This window comes from Amphibalanus amphitrite, unplaced genomic scaffold (genome assembly GCF_019059575.1).
Source record: "Amphibalanus amphitrite isolate SeventyFive unplaced genomic scaffold, NRLGWU_Aamphi_draft 000176F_arrow, whole genome shotgun sequence".
NCBI lineage: Eukaryota > Metazoa > Arthropoda > Thecostraca > Balanomorpha > Balanidae > Amphibalanus > Amphibalanus amphitrite.
In genome coordinates, this window is record NW_024881671.1 from 291,364 (window position 1) to 310,975 (window position 19,612).

A 19,612-nucleotide genomic window follows, 5' to 3' on the forward strand; every position below is an offset into this window, starting at 1 on the left:
TGATCAAGCTAGAGCTTCGCGGAAAAGTCAAGCGTGCTGCCTATGACGAAATTAGGCCGAATATATCCAATTTCAAAGTCCAAGGTCATAAGCTGACTTTCCAAGTCAGTTTAATGACCCAACTAAAGTTGGGAAATCGAGACCTCTTGAAACTTCGCAAAGTTAGGGTGTTACGGGGTATTTTGAGGTGCTGATCACGAATTTCATGTTAGTTTTGATCACAGACGATGTCTTTATGCATTTAGGCCAGGTCGGGTCAGGTCAGGTCAGATCAAGTACCTAGTAGGCGTCCTGCCGGCCATCCATAGACTACTGGTAGCTTCGTAACATGGAACGAAGGGACTAGAACTACTTCGTAAATATTCAAATGGCTGCTAAAATCGAAATCAGCACCAAAAACTACCCTAGAAACAAGTAAAACTCGAAAAAGTGAACCAAGGTCATCAAAAGGTCAATGACCTTGACTTGACCTTCATGTGACCTTGACACCCACCATTATGCATGGCACCAACATCATTTCACATATTTGAACGTTTAAAACCACAAAAAGACTGGAAACCGCGGATAATGTGAGCTGGCATACGCCGAATCGCGATTCCGGCCAAACATGGTCTCGAGAAATATGCCACAGGTCAAAGGTCAGTTGGGTCAGAGTCATGAAATTTTTAGGTTAGATGTAAAATTGATGATCTCGAGGGTACCGAAAGTTTCGGCGCGATCGGCCGCTTTTTGCGCGAGTAATTTGCGGAAAACCATGGGGTTTTATCCGACCCCTTCCCCCTCCCCCTCCCCACAAGTGCGATGGTTAATAAGGTTACGGTATGTATAATTTACGCTTGTCATCCTATTCCTAATGAATGTGTCTCAGAAAATATGCATCATATAAAGCACGAAGTAAAATTATTCGCCTATGTCGAGAACATACCTATATCGTGCTGTTTGCCCTAGCGCTCCTCGAGTGGGGTGTTAAGATACTCTAATGTGAATATTCCGTGTTCAGGCAAGTTTCGGCAGCCAAACTATTCGTTGTCTTGTGCAGAAGAAAGTGGCGAATTCGATAGGATATATTTCGGAGTGGAAAAGTGTGGAGAACATTGTTGATTTCCTACATTTATTTAGAATACCATTCCTTCAATATGGTGTCTGTAAGGGTTTTTGTAAAGGGCATTTTTGTGACCTTAGTAAGGTTGTGGCATACTTTCTGTTTGCCATTCCATTCCTAATAAAGGTGCCTTTCAGACGATATGCAACTTTAAGACCTCGCAAGATTAAAACCAACAGGACAGGACAATGAAATTGAGCTATACTTTCGGGCCTTGCTGAGCCCATTGAGTAATCACGCATGAGTGTGAACTTTGGGCGCATTTTTCCTAGTTTTGCTGTGGACATACAGATAAAACAATGCCATATATGAAAAATTCAGACATTTCTTAGCCCTACTGACACAAAAAAATAAACAAAAATCCAAAAAATATTTTTTGAATTAATAGGCGCTAGATCCGAAAAATCCCCACTGTGCACTGCAGTGATTGTGTGTGAAAGTGTCAGATCGAATTGCATTCAAGAGTGCAAGTAATGCAAGCTCCCGGAAATATCAGCCCAGCTCGCAATGCTTACCTATTGTTTTGCAATATTTTAAATGACTCTGCAATATGTGCTGCGGTGATGTTTAATTAAAAACGGTGATCGTGACGGGCGAATTGAGCCGCTGCCGCTGCGTTTCCCTGTTTCTACCGAGTCTGACTCGCATCATGAGCAATCGGCCACTGATACAATCACGGCAAACGATAGTCATAAGTGGGTCACTGCGTTATTATAAGCGCCGGGGGTGCGACAGAGACACCTGCCCTGTTTCATAACGCATCCAGAGATACACGTTCAGTGTTGACATTGAAGTGTCGCCGCCTCGAAGACCGGACGCCACATCTGTAGTTGATATCCTTCAAACTGACCGGTCTGTCCGGTCGATATAAGCCGATTCTCCACCGCTGCACTTTTTGATACGTGTTTATAGAGCGCAGCTGTCGGACCCGTGGCCTGCTGATGTGTAGGATCTAGAGCTGCGAGCGACCGACCCCTCAGCTGTCGGCAGACGTCACGTGATTCCCAGAACAGGCGCCAATGCCCGGCCGGCCAGCCGAGTGATAAACACAGCGGCTCTACCAGATTCCGCCGCGGGACGACCCGCCGAGCTTCTGTGAAAACTGGCGAGTGAGAGCCAGCGCTGCCGGCTCTGTGCGCTGTGCCACAGACGAGTCGAGTGGACGCGGTTGGCTGTGGTGTTGTGTTTGCGGTAGATTCAGCGGTGGCTTGTGTCTACGACAGTGACTATAGAAGTGCTAACGGGGGAACAGTTGGTGGCTACCGCAGTGACTTAAGTGACCACGACGGTGGACTGTGGTGACTTCAGCATCGAACTTTTGTTTACTCTTGGTGGTCATGCCCAGTAAATAATGAAACCGTTACGAATAGTGTTTGTGACCTTGACTAGAGTAGCCTACGAGCGTCCATGACCGGTGGCAAATACGGCCATCACTGCTTGTGCCTACGGCCTATAAGTGTGACTTTGAGTGCCTATCATTGTGTGCATGTGACAGCGGCTGTTGTGACTGAGGCAGTTGCCTGGTCGTTATTGTGTAGCGCAGTCTGTGTATGGTTCATTGAACTGATTGCACAGGGTGTTGGGACCACCGAGGACTGGGCGGCATCCAACTGCTCTGTTATCCACTCAGTCGACCGGGGCCTGTCTGAGCTGCCCCGCCGGTCACTATGCGCCCGCCACCCGCGCTGGTATCAGTGTGCCTGCTGGCCGCGGCCGTGTGCGCTGACAGTGGCCAGCGGGCCCACACCCGGGCACCGTCCAACTGCCGGGACCACGCCGGCCGGCCGGGTGTGTGCGGCACCGTCCATGACTGCCCGCCGCTGCTGGCACTCGTCTCCAACGGCCGCCGCCCCAGTGCCGAGGAGGTCTCCCAGCTGCGCCGCAGCCAGTGCAGGGTACCCGGCGGCAGCCGCAGGCGAGTGCTGCTCTGCTGCGCCCTGCCGCCACCACCCCCTCCTCCGGCGGCGCCCGAGGAGCCGTTCGACGGCGAGCCCGAGGAGCACCCCAACCGGCGTCTGCTGGAGCGGGGCGAGCCGTGCGGCTCCTCTCTGGTGCCGCGCATCACCGGCGGGAAGGAGGTGCGGCACGGCCAGCACCCGTGGATGGCGCTGATCGGCTACCGGCACTCGGAGACGGGCCGCGTCAGCTACCGGTGCGGCGGCGCGCTCATCGGCCGGCGGCACGTGCTGACCGCGGCGCACTGCCTGGTCAGCCTGCCGGCCCAGCTGCGACTCGACTCGGTCCGGCTGGGCGACCACAACCTGTCGCGGCCCACCGACTGCGCGCTCACTCCCGACGGCCGACCGGTGTGCGGCGTGCCGCAGGAGTTCCGTATCGCCGCCCTCTTCATCCACAGCGACTACAACAAGCCCAGCGCGCGGCTCAACGACATCGCGCTGCTCAAGCTCGACCGGCCCGTGGTGGAGGACAACTTTGTCGGCAAAATTTGTCTGCCGTTCGATTCGGCCCGTCAGCGCAACTACACGGGTGTCGGCCTGTCCGCGGTGGGGTTCGGCAGCGTGGGCCCGGGCCGCGACTCTCCTTCCAGTGAGGTGCTGCTGGAGGTGGTGCTGCCGGGCGTGGACCAGCAGCGGTGCGCGGCCGCCGTGCGCCGGCTGGGCGGCCTGCTCGGGCCGCGTCAGATGTGTGCCGGAGGGGAGCCCGGCCGGGACGTCTGTTTCGGCGACTCGGGCGCGCCGCTGGTGGCCGACCCCGGAGCCGGCGAGCTGGCGCCCACCCTGGTCGGACTCGTGGCCTACGGGGCGCGGCTCTGCGACGGCGCCGTGCCCGGTGTCTTCACGCGCGTCTCCTCCTACCTGAACTGGATCCTGGACAGGATCGATGACTGAGCCGCCCTCGGCGAGCGTCCCACCTGACCGCTAGTGTGAGACGCTATGCGTTCTGCGTGTGCTATGTGGTAGCTTACGGTGATAATGCCGATAATTGTGGTAATCGTAACAATATTTCGGTAGGAGCATGACCCACGCACGAGTCGCTTGAGTGGCAGTGGCTTGTCGAATGCTCTGTGCCTACAGCTGAAATATGTATAATGCACTGCATCCGAATAAGTGGATGATCCTCCATGTTGAATACATGTAGGTAGGTACTTCTGTTCGTAAAGCAGGCAAAATGCTTAATAAAAAATTTTTAAGTGACGCCGGGCGGAGATGATCAGGTAGCTGCTACCTTGATAAATGATTTACACTTTTCTGTGGGAATTGAATTCATTTTCTTTTGTCGAGCCATAGACCTCTGTATCTATTCCGATCCGTGAATAGATTTAAACGTACTTAAATGCGATCGCGTTGATGTGATTAACCCGCGCCCCACTGGGGTCTGCGTATAACACGCCCTACTGGGGGGGGGGGCTATTCATAGCCCCCCCTCCTAACTCCGAAACTACTGGGCCGATCGTCAAAATTCAAACGGCGTCTGATAGTCCCGGAAAAACTGTCGAACGAAACCTAATTTCATTGACCTCGAGGTCACCGATGACGTCACAGGTCAGGTCAAAGTAAAAATTATTAGCATTTTGGCTTCTTCACGTTTTGGGCTCTGGCCGCCGTCTTACAAGTCAGATCAGGCTCATTTTTGGTTCACACACTCGTGAACAGATGCTCTAGATTCTCTGAGGGTACCAAACTTGTACTTTGATTTTCAGGTCAAGGTCAGGTCATCAGAGGTCACGAAAATATTATATCATCCGTCGATCACGTGACACATGTTTTATGGTCCATTTAGGCCAAACATTTCGAATTTGATGTCGTCTGTGTCATTCGAGGTCATTTTGAGTCAAATTTAGCTCAGGTCAGGTCACTTTCAGGTCAAAAAAGGTCAAATTTTGAAGTTAAAATTTTTCAACAGAAAAAGTGTCTATTGGATGCAGTTTGAGCTCAGGAACACGATGGTGCTATTTATGTTGGCGTACGATGTCAAATTCGTGCTGAAAAATTGATTTGAAAAAGTAATAATTGTGAATTTTCAGCAATAATGCGTATAACTTGGCCATTTTTGAAGATATTTAGCTAAAACTTGCTAGAGTTTGTCAAAATAATGCGTTCTATCACAAATATTCCGGTTTTTTCGAAAAGTCAAATAGTTTTTGAAAAAAATGTAAAAATATAAATTTTGAATTTTATTATATAAAATTTTCGAAATTTTCAAAATTTCGAAAATCCGAGATAGCAGTTTGATAGCGCAGTCTATTCTGAGTCCTCTCATGCAAAGAAATTGGATCTAGCTTAAAAACTGAGCTCTTGGGAGCGATTGCCGTGGTTCAATGTTTTACGTCGAAATCGGCCGAACATGACGTCACTCTGACGTCATTTCCGGCCGACCTATCGTAGGTACTAAGTTCAAATTTTGACACAAGGTGTCAAATGGATGCAGCCGAAGGTACTGAAAGTTTGGCGTTGATACGTCAAACGGTTTGGAAGTTATTGCAGAAAAACGGGAGGGGGGCTATAAATAGCCCCCCCCAGTGGGGCGCGGGTTAATGTCGCTTTTACGATATGTAGCCCAATGGTTTCAATTGCTACTATTTGAATAAGCAAATCGTTTTACTTTCAAAACCTTTCATAGACTTTTTATCATCTGATTTAAAAAGCTGTTGTTATTGCTCGATAAGCAGCATAAGTTAAATTGATTGTATGACTTACATGTGTTCAGTAGCGCCAATCGCCAGGTGGTCAACAAGGAATCGCTTCAGTATTGAACATTTTCCAGATGGTTTGAATTGAGCCAGTCTTTCTCGCATGCTGAGGCCATCAAACTACTAATTGGCGATAAATCCTACCTACATACACTGCTGTTGTCGAAGTGCAACAAGAGACCAGCTTTACATATGTTCTTTAACTGTGGAACTTGTCTTTTCCGCTAACAGATGAGCAGCAGTTGTCACAATGTATTTAGCACCACAACACGTCCGCTTGTGTGCAGCTCTTATACCTGCTATTTAACCAAAGAACCCGTGTTCCGCTCTTATACCTGACCAAACGTAGCACAGATTCTACACGATAAACAAAGACGGAAGAGCAAGGCCTTCCACTATCATCACGACGGCGAAGCGTTCAGTTCAGTCCAGCCTGTCCAGAATCCAGTTGAGGTACTCGGAGACCCTCGTGTTGACGCTGGGCACCCCGCCCTCGCCGCAGCGCACCGCCCCGAACGACACCACGCCCACCAGGCTGTAGGGTGGCCCGGTGGGTGTTGGAGCGATCAGTGGGCCTCCCGAGTCGCCGTCACACGAGTCGCGGCCGTCCTCGCCACCGGCACATATCTGCTTATCTGTGATGACGCCTTTGTGCCGGGTGATGACGTCGCTGCAGACTCTCTGGTCCACGCCGGGCAGCCTCACCTCCATCAACACCTGGCTGGAGGGCGAGCTGGAGCTGGGGCCCAGCCGGCCGTAGCCAGCCGCCGTCAGGTTCACGCCCGTGTAGTCGCGGTGTCCTGCTATACCAAACGGTAGGCAGATCTTGCCGACAAAGTCGTCCTCCAGCACGGGACGGTCCAGCTTAATCAGCGCGATGTCGTTGCTCGAGTTGATCCTGCTGTATCCCTCGTGGAAGAGGCTGGCATTGATGCGGAAGTTCTGCGGGTGGTTGCAGATTGGTGAGCCGTCCGCCCTCTGCTGACAATCCTCACGCGAGGTGAGGTCGTGCTCTCCGAGCCGGACGAGCATGAGCTCCGCGTCGCCCAGGTCGGTGACGCAGTGCGCCGCCGTCAGCACGTGCTGCTGGCTGATGAGCGCGCCGCCACAGCCAGGGCGGATGCTACCGGTGATCAGGTCGCGGTAAAACAGCACCGCCATCCACGGGTGCTTGCCGATGGGCACCTCGTCTCCGCCGCGGATTCGCTGGTGCACGACTGTGCCGCACAGTTTGCCCTGCTCCACCAGGTGCTTGTTGGGGTGGTCCTCCGGAGGTGGCTGGGACGATGACGGTGCGCAGCAGATGTGCACTCGAGTCTTCGTCCGGCCGCAAACACTCTTCTTGAGGAAGTTGAACTCGATGGGCGTCGGTCGTCGGCCGGCTTCGACTATCCAGCTGAGGCCGTCACACTCTTCGATGGAGCCGCACGTTCCCGTTCGATTTCTGGCGTCACGACACTCGAGTTCGCTCTGCCGTTTGAGTCTGCCGGCAGAGACGGCCACCGCCAGGGCACAGGCCGTCACCAGGACATCCAGTATCCTCATGGCGGACGGCGGAGGGCCAGGAGGGGACCCGGACGGAGTGCCACTCTGACCGGGCAGCGACGGTGACCGGTCTCCTCACCAGCGAGCCCGAGCACTGCGATCGTCGACTGGGGCACGCCGGACACCGCACGCCCACTGATCTTATAAACAGTGCACCCGGGCCCCGCGCGGCCAGCAGCAGCGCAAACTCTGGAAAGCACAGAGGCCGCCCGGCTCTGGACCAAATATCCAGCGTAGTCCGGCGTTTGACGTCACCCTCTCCCCAGCCTGAGTGCCGACTGCCTGGGTGACTGGGTGACGGAATGTCAGGACCGGTTGGAACGCTGTCCAATGACCAGTGTCCGGCCATTGCACTGTTCAGATACGCAAGGCTTGACATTCAGTGCTTCCAAATTTGTACGATCTTTAAAGCTAATAAAAATTGCGCATTATAAATGTATGTACATTTTAATACATTTCGACTTAATGTTGTTGATACGTTTAACCGATGTCTTTTATTATTATCCATAGCATCCGGCTACATTGTTGAACTTAGGTAAAATCTTAGAGCAACACTCAGAAAGACCTTTAACCCTCGCCCGCACATGCCATTTTCCCATCCCAGGGTGTTTCACTAAAAGTGTCAAAAAGTAAATGCTTATTAAAGATATATAAAATACGCAAAGCACGTGGTTGCGCACGTGGTTTTGTTGCAAATTTTTGGACATTTATGCTTTGGCCACTTAAGATATATTTTACACTCATACGGAGCGAGGGTAGGAGGCCAAAGTTACTAGTCGTTTTTTTCCTTATACAGAACAAGAACAGGTTATTTACACCGCAACAGGAGCGGTGGATTACACTTACATTTGGCGCTATCAGAAACATTGAAACCGTACGCCGACTTTTCAGGAAACGTTTCACTCTCTCACCTCGCTACGACCCAGATTATAAAAGTTTCAAAGGGCTTCTTGAGAGGTTTAAAAGGGTTCCTTTGATGCCGGTTCCAGTCCAAAAAAAGGCGGGTCGCCCCCACATCTCGGCGGAAATCGTTGAAAAGGTCAGGTTTTTTTTAGGGCCTTTTAAGATAACAAGAAGCTTATTTCAACATCAGAAATAGCCAAGCCCCCAATTTATCAGAAACAACCACCGTAACGGCTGTAGCCACCAAGAACTGGCTGGACCAGAAGTTCCGTTCCCGGGCCGAATAATCAGCTGCCTCACCGCCCGCCCCTGGCCAGCGCGAGGCCCCGATCTGTCACCGCTAGCCTTCTGGTTTTGGTCAGTAGCTCTCGCAGAGCTGAGGAAGACTTAAGTCGCATCACTTTTGGAGCTGAAGAGCACAATGCAAGGCTTTGCTGACAGTCTGGACGCTGAAGATGAAAACGGGCTGTGAGGCACCTCCGGACACGTGCCGAAACGGTGCATCAAAAGAAGCGGCGGATATGTGGAATAGGTTTGAGTGACGGTGATATCATTTTTATATATTCAAATGTCCAACAATCGCGGATGGAATGATGTGCAAATGTCCATAGAAAACATTGTTATTATGTGCATTAGGGCCTTTTACTTTTTGACACTTTTAGTGAAACACCCTGTAGAACGCACATGGGGGGGGGGGGTTGCCACCCCCCCCCCCCGCGCCATTTCGTTCCTGTTGGAGATAGAGCTTAGCGGTAAAGACCAAAAAGATTTTTTGGGAAGAGACGAATCCAATGATACCCAGTTTAGCCTTCTCAGGTCAGTCATTGACCTTCCAGGTCAGGTCAAACTAAAAAATGTTGCTGTTTTGGGTCACTGTTGGATATCAAGTGCGCTGCTTAGCAAATACCGATGACGATGCTGTTTTCTAGTGCCAAGCCAGCTAGAACCTCTTTGTCACACTACCCGACCAGAATTTTGCTGCTGAGGTCATTTCAGGTCAAGTTAGGTCAAGGTCAATTATATGTGTTTGTATGTCTGTGTGTGTCTGCGTGTATACTGATGTGTGCACCGATTGTTTTTGGGTCACCGGTCAATAGTACATGAAATCATGATCTGAGAAGCTTTTACCAAAAATGCAGTCAAAAAAATTCACAAAAAGTAAATTCAGCTTGCCTAAAACGCAATTATCTTAGATGACCTAGGTTGACCTTGACCCTGACCTTGACCCCTGTACATCGTCGAACAGCATGTTCCATGATAGGTGGGAGGTAAGACTGGCAAAAAAGGCCGAAATCAGGGTGTCAAAAGCTCACAAGGCCCATGGCAAACGCAAGATGTTGAGAATTGGCCATTTGGGTCATGACATGACCTGAAAAACAAGGTCATATCTCCGAAATCAAAAATCACAGAAACTTGAAATTTTCAGTGGACATCAAGAAAGGATAAAGGAGCAGCTATACGAAAAATCAGCCTTCTAGCTCTAAAAATGTTGAGTGCAGAGCAGAAAGACTACCTGGGGGGGGGGGTGGCAACCCCCCCCCCATGTGCGGGCGAGGGTTAAAAGAGCTATCGTATGCACTTTTTTGCAGCGCTGTTGCTCTTTTGGTTCCAGACTTATGCTCTGATTTGTGAAAAGTTGTCAAAATCGGGAACAAGAATTCGTGAACCTTTGGTGACCTCCAGCGACCTCCGCGATGACCTGATAAAAAAAAAATGATCGCTATAATTCTGAAGGAGATATAGCAAACTATCGATTTATTTTTAACGCGTCTTTCTACATAGCTTGCTTACTTCCCGAGATAACCTGGTGTGGCCAAAAGGCCCCCTTCCACTATGGCGAAGTTTGTTTAGAGGCCCACCCGGGCGCGGGTTAACCCGCGCCCGGCTGGGGGTCCTGGATTTCCACGCCCTGCTGGGGGGGGGGGGTGTTTGAACACCCCCCCCCCTTGTAACTCGGCTCCTGGGCCACGTAGCGATACGCGGAAGGCGGCGTTCGAAAGAGCGTAAAATATAATGACGAAATCACTTCGGTCAATTTTTTGGTCAGGTCAAAGGTCAGGTCACCAGAGGTCATTGAAGGCAAAATTTCGCCGATTTCCAGGTCCAATGTCGAAAATTTCCAAGAAGCCAACGCATAACTCGGGAACCAATAGAGCTACAGCGCCGCCGAAAAGCGCATTCGATAGCCCTATTAACGCCCTTTCTGAATAATTCTCTCAGATTTGACCTAACGTCAACGGTTTTGCCTGCAGGGGGCAAAAACTGCAAAAATAGCCGATTTTTTCGGAAACAGTATTTCTGCAATAACTTTTGACCCAAGCCTTGTACGAGCTTACTTTTACCGTCATCGTGTTCCTCTCGTCAAGACGCATCGAATGAACTATAACTTGACCTTGAAAGGTCAACTTGAAAATTTGACCTCAGGTCAAGGTCATGACCTGACCGGAAGGGGTCATGTTGCATATCAGTCTATCCGTATCGTCGAGCTGAACACATATAAGGCGTTTTCATCGCTCTAGCATGCCTCTATCAAAAGTTATCTGCGAAAAACTGTTAGATACCGTTCGTGACCTAAGATGACCTCAGGGCATAAACAAGGGTCACGGACACCATTTTCATGTTCAGTGTGTCTAAACCATTTGTACTTCGGTGTTTGGGAGTGTTTATTATGTCTTTCGTCCAAAAGAGGCGCATTTCAATTTTCTCCCATTGACTTATAATGGGGAGGTCGCAAAATTGACCGGACCTTAGGTCATCGATATCAAAATTCTGAGATATACATTTTGTACATGCTATTGCTCTTAACAATCGCTGAATGTTTCAAAGCGATCGGTCACTCGGTGTAGCTATGGCAGACATTGAAACGTTTTATAAGGTGAGGTCACTTCAAGTGACCTGGTGACCTGACCTTGAATGACCTTGGTCTGAAATTTTCACAACATGTGTAGAATTGATGTATGATAAGGTGTACCAAAAACGGCGGCGCCCCGCGCCGCCGTTTTTGAGAAATTCATGAAAAACCACAAGGGGGGTGTTCAAACACCCCCCCCCCCCCAGCAGGGCGCGGGTTAGCGAACCCCACGCGTTTTACGCATGTTTGTGGTCGGCACTGCAGAGTGCAGATTGATACGTGACCATAGAAAATATCTTAGTTACATAAGGTGTTGGATAGGGTAGTGTGGGGTAATTTGAACATATTTTTACGTCTTCTCCATTGTATCAAATTCCAGCTCAACCCTGGATGAAGAAAAACTGTTTCAGTAGCGCATGTGTCACTTGCTTTCACCATGCAAGCCTCATTTTTGGACGAGCCGAGCATACCTTGAATAGCATAGCATCACTTCTCTACCATGTCACGGTGTGTTCAAATTGCCCCACCGTGGGGTAATTTGTACATACTGCCTTTACCTGCCATAAAAACGATAGTCTCGCCAGCACCGATGTTGCTTGACCCATAAACGAATAGGCAAAACAATTCTAAACATACCTTCATTTGAAAAATCAACACAACAACAAAAATAACAGTTGCAGAGCATCAATATCTGCACGCTGCACACCGGTCAGTTGACAGAATTCGCCTCTCTTCAATTAACAGAACGTCTGTCATCTCCGTTCGATAAAAACTCTACCAAACCTTACTTCATCTGTTATAGTGGTGCCAATCGGAACCTGGACATTCGGAGTTCCGATTCTTTATAATGTCCAATTCGGAATTGATTGCACAAAGGTATAGTAGTCTGGACGAGCATTTTTATCAAGTAATCGTGCGTAGCATTGATTGGCGAGTGGAAAGCTAAAAGCTTGTTAAGCTCTTAATATAATGAACACTTTTCGGCTGGTAAAATTACATGATAAGCAATATAAATGACGGTTTTAAGTGTTGATAGCTGCATAATTTTCGGACATATTTGGACAAATGGTTGACTTTAACATTTGTGGACGGAAAATCAACGAAAATGCCGGACATTAGACGGATATTAGACGTAAATTTTCTAAAACTGGCATCACTTATCTGCTACTGCTTTGGGTCGAAAATATTGGCAAAAAAACTGGGAGCGTTGTTTTTTCGGAGCTATCCCTGTCTTCAATAAAATTCTCACACTATGTTCAAATTACCCCACGCTAAAAGTTACTTTGCCATTTTTAAAAACAGGGTTCAAAAGCAAATTTCTTGGACTGAAGGCACTAATTAGGTCATTGTACAACAAAAGCCGTTGCGTATTAGGCGCTAGCAATGCAAGATTTTGCGCTGCAATGAAGCTGCAATGACGTGTTGTTAGGCGTTTATCCTTGCGAAATTGATTTTTTACACTGTGCGTCAACATCTTCATTCCCTGAAACTTAAAACCCCGTTCATATGATAGCCCGCTTAGTTACGATAATTTCTCTCATTGGTCTTATTGTCATGCCACTTATGGATTTTCCGTAATTTTGTGTTATTTACACTATGTTCAAATTGCCCCACATGTTCAAATTACCCCACCCTACCCTAGTTTATATCCCATTGATGCTCTAATTTCCATGGTAGGTATGTGCAAAACAACGTAGTTCATGAGGGCCTGTGTTGAAACTCCTGCGCCGGGAATTCCAAAAGCTGAGTTACGATGTTTTGCCGTTGTCCGTATGTAAGTACCTACAACTATTGACATTCAGTCCACTCGTCATATGGAATGGAGAATTCAACCACAATTATTTTAAGCATATTTGATTGAACGAATCCTACATATATTCCGAATAGCTCAATCTTTGTCAACCCAAAGGTTGACAAAGATCTGTGATCGAATATACCCGAATTTTGCTAATTCGTCATTTTTATTCAAAATATATTGAGGATTCGGTCAATCAAATATGCTCATAATCATCATGATGATTTTCCTCACAACACTTAACTCTCTTAAATGCACAATTATCCAGAATTGGAGGATCAAAAGCATGTGATAGCATGCTTTTGCATCCGGAAATTCCCATTGGTGGGTCGCTGAAGAAAAGTTCGGCCAAGCCTGTTTGTCAGTATGTGACTTGGTATGTGAGTGAGTATGTGAGTGAGTATGTGAGTGAGTTTGTCCAAGCCTTTTTGGACCTGGAGTCAAAATGGGTGGACCGATCGGGACGAAAGTGGGACCGTTCGACTCGTCTCCGGCGAGGTAAACTTTTGGTACTGGCCTCGGTTCGCTCAGTGCTTCGTGGCACATGCTATAACTTTTGTTTCCCCATCGCTTGACCGTTTGATTCTTCGGCGCAGTTGCTGCAACTGCAAAAGTTGTAACTTGTAGGTGCCTTAAGTGGGTCGGAAATGCCACGATTGCACCACGCGTGGGACTAGCGATTGTGGTAGGCTAGCCACACTCAATACATAGACGGACATCCCTGTTATACAGCTCGCGGATAAAATAACGGATGCAGGCTCAAGACGATTTCGCTCTGCAAACGGTACTATTACCTGCTTTTGCTGGTTTGGTCTGTTTATGCATGGCAGTATCAAAAACGTTACGATTGTATCTTAATTGGAAAAGATGTTATGCACTAGCATGATTTTCTTGAATGCTTGCAACTCACTAAAGCGTACTCTATATGCTTTGCCATGGCTTCTAATTTGGTATCATTTAAAATTAGCTCTTATATAGTCGTGCTTTGTTCCAGCAATCCGGTAATGTGATTTCATATTGGTGTCAATAAGGACACACCAATACCACTAAAAACGATATAGCGTGAGACTGGCATTACGGCTATTTATGGAAACAAATATCAGGTCGGCCGTTTTACCCTATCTAAATTGAGGCACATAACGGACGATCCTATATAGGTGCTTGAGTCGAAAAGGAAAACAACAACACCGAACTACAGAATGAGTGCTGAATGACTCAACCACTACGGCACAGGTGGAAGCATGATAAGTGCATGGGTATCGCTTGTGTCTACATATTTTTCATGTTTAATTTTATTTTCATGTTCATTAAAAAACTATTTTTTATTTAACCCTCGCCCGCACATGCCATTTTCCCATCCTAGAACGCACATGGGGGGGGGGGTGGTTGCCACCCCCCCGCGCCATTTCGTTCCTGTTGGAGATAGAGCTTAGCAGTAAAGACCAAAAAGATTCTTTGGGAAGAGCCGAATCCAATGATACCCAGTTTTACCTTCTCAGGTCATTCATTGACCTTCCAGGTCAGGTCAAACTAAAAAATGTTGCTGTTTTGGGTCACCGTTGGATATCAAGTGCGCTGCTTATCAAATACCGATGACGATGCTGTTTTCTGGTGCCAAGCCAGCTAGAACCTCTTTGTCACACTATCCGACCAGAATTTTGCTGCTGAGGTCATTTCAGGTCAAGTTAGGTCAAGGTCAGGTATATGTGTTTGTATGTCTGTGTGTGTCTGTGTGTATACTGATGTGTGCACCGATTGTTTTTGGGTCCATATCACATGAAATCATGATCTGAGAAGCTTTTACCAAAAATGCAGCCAAAAAACTTCACAAAAAGTAAATTCAGTTTGCCTAAAACGCAATTATCTTAGATGACCTAGGTTGACCTTGACCCTGACCTTGACCCCTGTACATCGTCGAACAACATGTTCCATGATAGGTGGGAGGTGAGACTGGCAAAAAAGGCCGAAATCAGGGTGTCAAAAGCTCACAAGGCCCATGGCAAACGCAAGATGTTGAGAATTGGCCATTTGGGTCATGACATGACCTGAAAAACAAGGTCATATCTCCGAAACCAAAAATTACAGAGACTTGAAATTTTCAGTGGACATCAAGAAAGGATAGACGAGCAGCTATACGAAAAATCAGCCTTCTAGCTCAAAAAATGTTGAGTGCAGAGCAGAAAGACTGCCTGGGGGGGTGGCAACCACCCCCCCATGTGCGGGCGAGGGTTAAAGAGTAACAGAGCCATTCGAAAAAAGATATTGAGACATCGTGTTTTAGTATTAATTCGACAAAGCTCTGCTTGGGGAGCGGTAATTAGCGATTCTTATGGCAATGACATGGCTTTAAATGGAGCTGGTACGACGCAATTCAGCTTCTGTTATTTCGCCAGTCGCCAGTTCCTACCATTCGACAGAGCAAGACGGACCAGCCGTATACAGTACAAGTTTCACACTGCACTCGTTTGCCAAAACAAAGCGTAATAAACACTGAACAGTGAACATTTTTCGTCTACCTGCACACATACATCGCACTGGACGTAACACCCCTCAGCGATCTACCCTGTCCAGAATCCAGTTGAGGTACTCGGAGACCCTCGTGTTGACGCTGGGCACCCCGCCCTCGCCGCAGCGCACCGCCCCGAACGACACCACGCCCACCAGGCTGTAGGGCGGCCCGGTGCGTGTGGCGGCCATCAGAGGACCGCCCGAGTCGCCGGCGCACGAGTCCTGGCCCGGCTGGCCGCCGGCGCAGATGTGTTTCGACGTGATGACGGCGCCCTTGCTGCGCAGGATGGCGCTGCACTCCTGGAGTGGCACCCCCGGCAGACGCACTTCGTTCATCACCAGACTGTTGGGCCCGAACCGCCGCGGCCCCGTGCGTCCGAAACCGGCCACCGTCATACCGACGCCGTCGTAGTTTCGCTGGCGCGCCTCGCCGAATGGCAGGCAGATCTTGCCGACGAAGAGCGTCTCGGACACGGGCCTGTCCAGCTTGAGCAGCGCGATGTCGTTGTCGCGTTCGTTTGGTCGGTTGTAGGACTCGTGTACAAAAGTGCGGGCCACGCGGAAGTCTTGCGGCGCGCTGCAGTTGCGCGGCCCGCCGCCCGAGCGCAGGCAGTCGAGGGGCGAGCTGAAGTCGTACTCGCCGAGGCGGACGGTGGTGAGCCGGAGGCCGGCCGGAAGGTCTGCGACGCAGTGCGCCGCCGTCAGTACGTGCTGCAGGCTGATGAGGGTGCCGCCGCACTCGAACTTGACCGGCGCACCGCGGTCCGAGTAGCCGAGCACAGCCACCCAGGGGAACTTGCCGACCGGCACCTGCTTGCCGCCTACCACGCGGTCGCTGAAGTAGGTGCCGCACGAGAAGCCGCGCTCCACGATGGCGCGGTTCGGGTGCTGCTCGGGGGAACCTTGGTGCTGAGCTGTTCCCCCGCCGCCGCTAGGACGGGCCTGCTGACCGGCGCCGGCCCTCGAGGGGCAGCAGAAGAGCGGCGTTCGCTGCACTCGGCCGCAGACGAACTGGCGCAGGATGTGGACTGTCTGCGGCGAGCTGACGCCCGTGCCGGAGACGACCTGCAGCAGCGCCGGACACTGGTGCAGCGTGCCGCACACACCCGCTCGGCCGAACGGATCCGAGCAGGCCGAGCCGGGCCGGCCCAGCTGGCGGCGGTGGCGTCCGGCGCCGGAGACCGCCGTCAGCAGACACATCGCTGCCATCAGCACCGACAGCGGCGGAGGCCGGTGCATGGCGGCGGACTGGCCGGCGGAGTGGTGCCGAGCGGTGCCGGCGGAGCAGTGCCGAGCGGTGCCGGCGGCTCGTGTCGAGGAAGGGGCGCTCGGAGCGCTGGCCGTGGTGTTCGTGACGCCGCTGCTCGCAGAGTGAGTGCTCCTGGCGCCGGCGCCGGCGGCTGCTGCTGGCTGACTGACAGCCACCCAGAACCAGTTTGGCTGGCACACAGCCTCCGCGCCGAGCTGTGACGTCAGGATGACAAAGCCACTGCAGAGCTCGGTGAGCGCGACTATCTCTCCCAGATCACGGCAGCAGGAGTCTGAGGAAATGGCCCACATCGAGGGCACACTGCCGGCGGGCTCCGTGCATGGCACACAATTACAGATCGTGCCGATAACGACCGGCAGCGGCAGACAATGGCCGTCACACGGGCGTACCGACCGCTGGAGGATAACCGTAATATGACCTTTCTGTTCTACCGACTCACGGAACCCGAGACAGAGAGAAAAATGAACCAGCAATAGCATGCATCGAAACCAGTCTATTGACGGTTCATGATAATTCACCTATATACGAAACCGCAACAATGATTTTTACCACAGTTATGGGCGCATTAATTCTTCACTTCACTGAAACATGAAAGCATCACAGGCGCGGGAGCCAGGGGTACTAAGGGGGCTGATGATGAATGAAGATGAAACTTACAAGAACTAGTATCCTTCAGAGGTCTCACACCTTGTATATCTCGGTTTTTCCCTAAAGGCTACATCAGGTCAGGTCGGTCACGTGACCTCACCATTATAAGTCAATGGGGAAAAATGAAAACTGCTATTTTTCGCTAGAAACGATCTCAAGCTATCGTAACCACACGGAATCGTGATTTCATGCACTCCTTGCAAGTTTCGATGCTTCACTTTTGCAATGTTGGCCTTGCGTGACGTCATTTATGACGTCACTATGGTCATTAGAGTTTATCGTCAATAACTCCTGATGAAATTGAGCTAGCGAGTTGCGAAAGCCACCAATGGACTTAGGAAGACATGCCAAATCGAATGATATGCGATACATGGTGTGTCAAAAGTGGAAATAGCCGGTGCGCCGTCTGGCAACCCGGCAGCCCGCCGCCATAGGGAAATTCATGCTTTTTGTCGCTTTTTCGCTCCTTATGAGTCACTTGATCTAATTAGAGCTTAACTAGGAACGAGGCGGGTCACTTGGACGCATTCGGGAGCCGAATACGGTGTTTTGGAGCCAATACCTGGGAAACCCTACCCGCCCAATGCGAGTTTTTAAGAGTCTGCATGCCCAAATTAACGTTGAGCGCAGCCGTTTTCGGTCGGTTTTTCGCGACCTTGTGGCGAAATCGCCTTATTTATTCAACCAGGGTGGGTTAATTCGCTTAACTAGGAATGAGGCGCTGAAGAGAATTATTCAAGGAATAGAGCTGTCCAAAAATATTTTTTGTATTGTTTAAACTGTATCCGCCATCGAACGATACCTAAATATTGTTGACCCATCAGAAACATATCCCCTGGAATGCGTTTGGACTTGGCTGGATCTAATATTAGCGAGTATCTGCTAATGCAGTTTCTTGGCTTACACAGTACGCACACAAGCATACATACTTCCTGCCCTTGGTCATTCCTCACTTGAATGAAAATTTTGCTATAATAACTATTCCAAGCAGTTAACAGGTTTAAATGCAGTGCCAAGTCGGAACCGTTCAGCGCCGCCAGTCTCCCAGGCGGCGCGTAACGGGCGCCGCCGGCCGCCGCGCCGCCGCTCTGGCAGGGTGTTTGACTTCATATCTCTGTTGCTAGAAAAGTTGTGAACCGATTTACATGATTCTTGCATGAAAAGATCCGCCATTCAATTCTTAGCAGATAACGAAAATTTGACGTCAATTGCACGATCCGCTGCCCATATTGTGGTACTGCCATCTATTGACAAGGCTGGCGAACTAAAGCCGGGCGGCTATTTCCACTTTTGACACACCATGATGACCTCCTTCGACTAAGTTCGTGTCCTGGGGGGCTCTGACCTGACCATGACTCGAGGTCAACACCTCAAGTTGATCTCAATCAAATAAAAAGTATACAATTCGACGCGCCGGAGCAAGGCAGTGTCCTGATTTTCGTGAATTTGGGTGGAAACCCACACCTAACAGAATCTCTTTGTGACGTCCCGGAAAGCCAAACGACGTCCCTGACAGATAAAAGTCGATAGGTATATCGAACACCAAAAGCAAACTAACAAAAAAGAAATATCACCTCTGTAGCCTAAAAACACGGCTATGCAAAATGACAATAAATATATCCTAAGTCCTCACAAACCCACTCTTACACTCAACTCGCCTTGCTCAACTCCCCTTTCCTGGCCAACTGCCGCAACAGTAAACAACGCGGTTTTATTTTATTTTCGTTTTCTGTGCGTCAGATATGGATAGGTTTTTTCCTTTACCATGTGAAGGTAATGCTGCCATATGAAGGAGAAAAGATGTCGGAATAGAGGGATCTGAGGACGTCGTTTTCCACTTTTCAGTTTTAGTAACTGTGCAGTGTATAGATAAAAATTAATCATGCGAATATATTACTTGGACATTTATCTATAAGCACGCAACATACCTTTTGTATCAAAGTACTGTGACATATTTAATTATTTTTTCCCCTCAGAAGGTCACAGTAACGGGTTAGCGCTGCCTCTTGAACATGCCCTTCAAAAGTAGTTAATTTTGCATATGTTGATAGTGGTTGGGGAAAAAGTTTAATGCTGATCTGTTTGAATTAAAATAAAGTTACCGAATTTCAACAGTATTAATTCAAGTATGTCGTCCTTGGCTTAAAAATACACGCAATGTTGGGGACGTCGATTGACCTTGTTTATTCCCATTTAATCGACGTCGGTACAAAACTGAAAAGTGCACAATGATTTCACATTTTTTCCAGCCAAGAAAAATTCAGCGTACACCTTGGAGTTTTCTTAATTGAATTTCATAACAGAAAGCTATGGAAATTAATTTCCCGAACTGTTTTCCA

The 19,612-nt window shown here is 49.4% G+C and overlaps 3 protein-coding genes across 3 annotated transcripts; 1 reads left to right on the forward strand and 2 right to left on the reverse strand.

Annotated features, from left to right (window-relative positions):
- The first annotated feature begins 1,989 nt into the window (after positions 1–1,989).
- Positions 1,990–4,419, forward strand: LOC122383896 (CLIP domain-containing serine protease 14D-like). The gene has a single exon (XM_043370753.1). The coding sequence runs from the start codon at positions 2,770–2,772 to the stop codon at positions 3,949–3,951; it is 1,182 nt and encodes a 393-aa protein (XP_043226688.1). The 5' UTR covers positions 1,990–2,769; the 3' UTR covers positions 3,952–4,419.
- A 1,571-nt stretch (positions 4,420–5,990) lies between these two features.
- On the reverse strand, positions 5,991–7,679 carry LOC122383924 (phenoloxidase-activating factor 3-like). The gene has a single exon (XM_043370807.1). The coding sequence runs from the start codon at positions 7,296–7,298 to the stop codon at positions 6,177–6,179; it is 1,122 nt and encodes a 373-aa protein (XP_043226742.1). The 5' UTR covers positions 7,299–7,679; the 3' UTR covers positions 5,991–6,176.
- A 7,397-nt stretch (positions 7,680–15,076) lies between these two features.
- Positions 15,077–16,683, reverse strand: LOC122383912 (CLIP domain-containing serine protease 14D-like). The gene has a single exon (XM_043370782.1). The coding sequence runs from the start codon at positions 16,592–16,594 to the stop codon at positions 15,398–15,400; it is 1,197 nt and encodes a 398-aa protein (XP_043226717.1). The 5' UTR covers positions 16,595–16,683; the 3' UTR covers positions 15,077–15,397.
- Between the last annotated feature and the right edge of the window lie 2,929 nt (positions 16,684–19,612).

What these genes read in the sequence shown, in the direction of transcription:
- LOC122383912 (XM_043370782.1), bottom strand. Translation starts at nt 16,594, where the DNA reads ATGCACCGGCCTCCGCCGCTGTCGGTGCTGATGGCAGCGATGTGTCTG.
- LOC122383896 (XM_043370753.1), top strand. Translation starts at nt 2,770, where the DNA reads ATGCGCCCGCCACCCGCGCTGGTATCAGTGTGCCTGCTGGCCGCGGCC.
- LOC122383924 (XM_043370807.1), bottom strand. Translation starts at nt 7,298, where the DNA reads ATGAGGATACTGGATGTCCTGGTGACGGCCTGTGCCCTGGCGGTGGCC.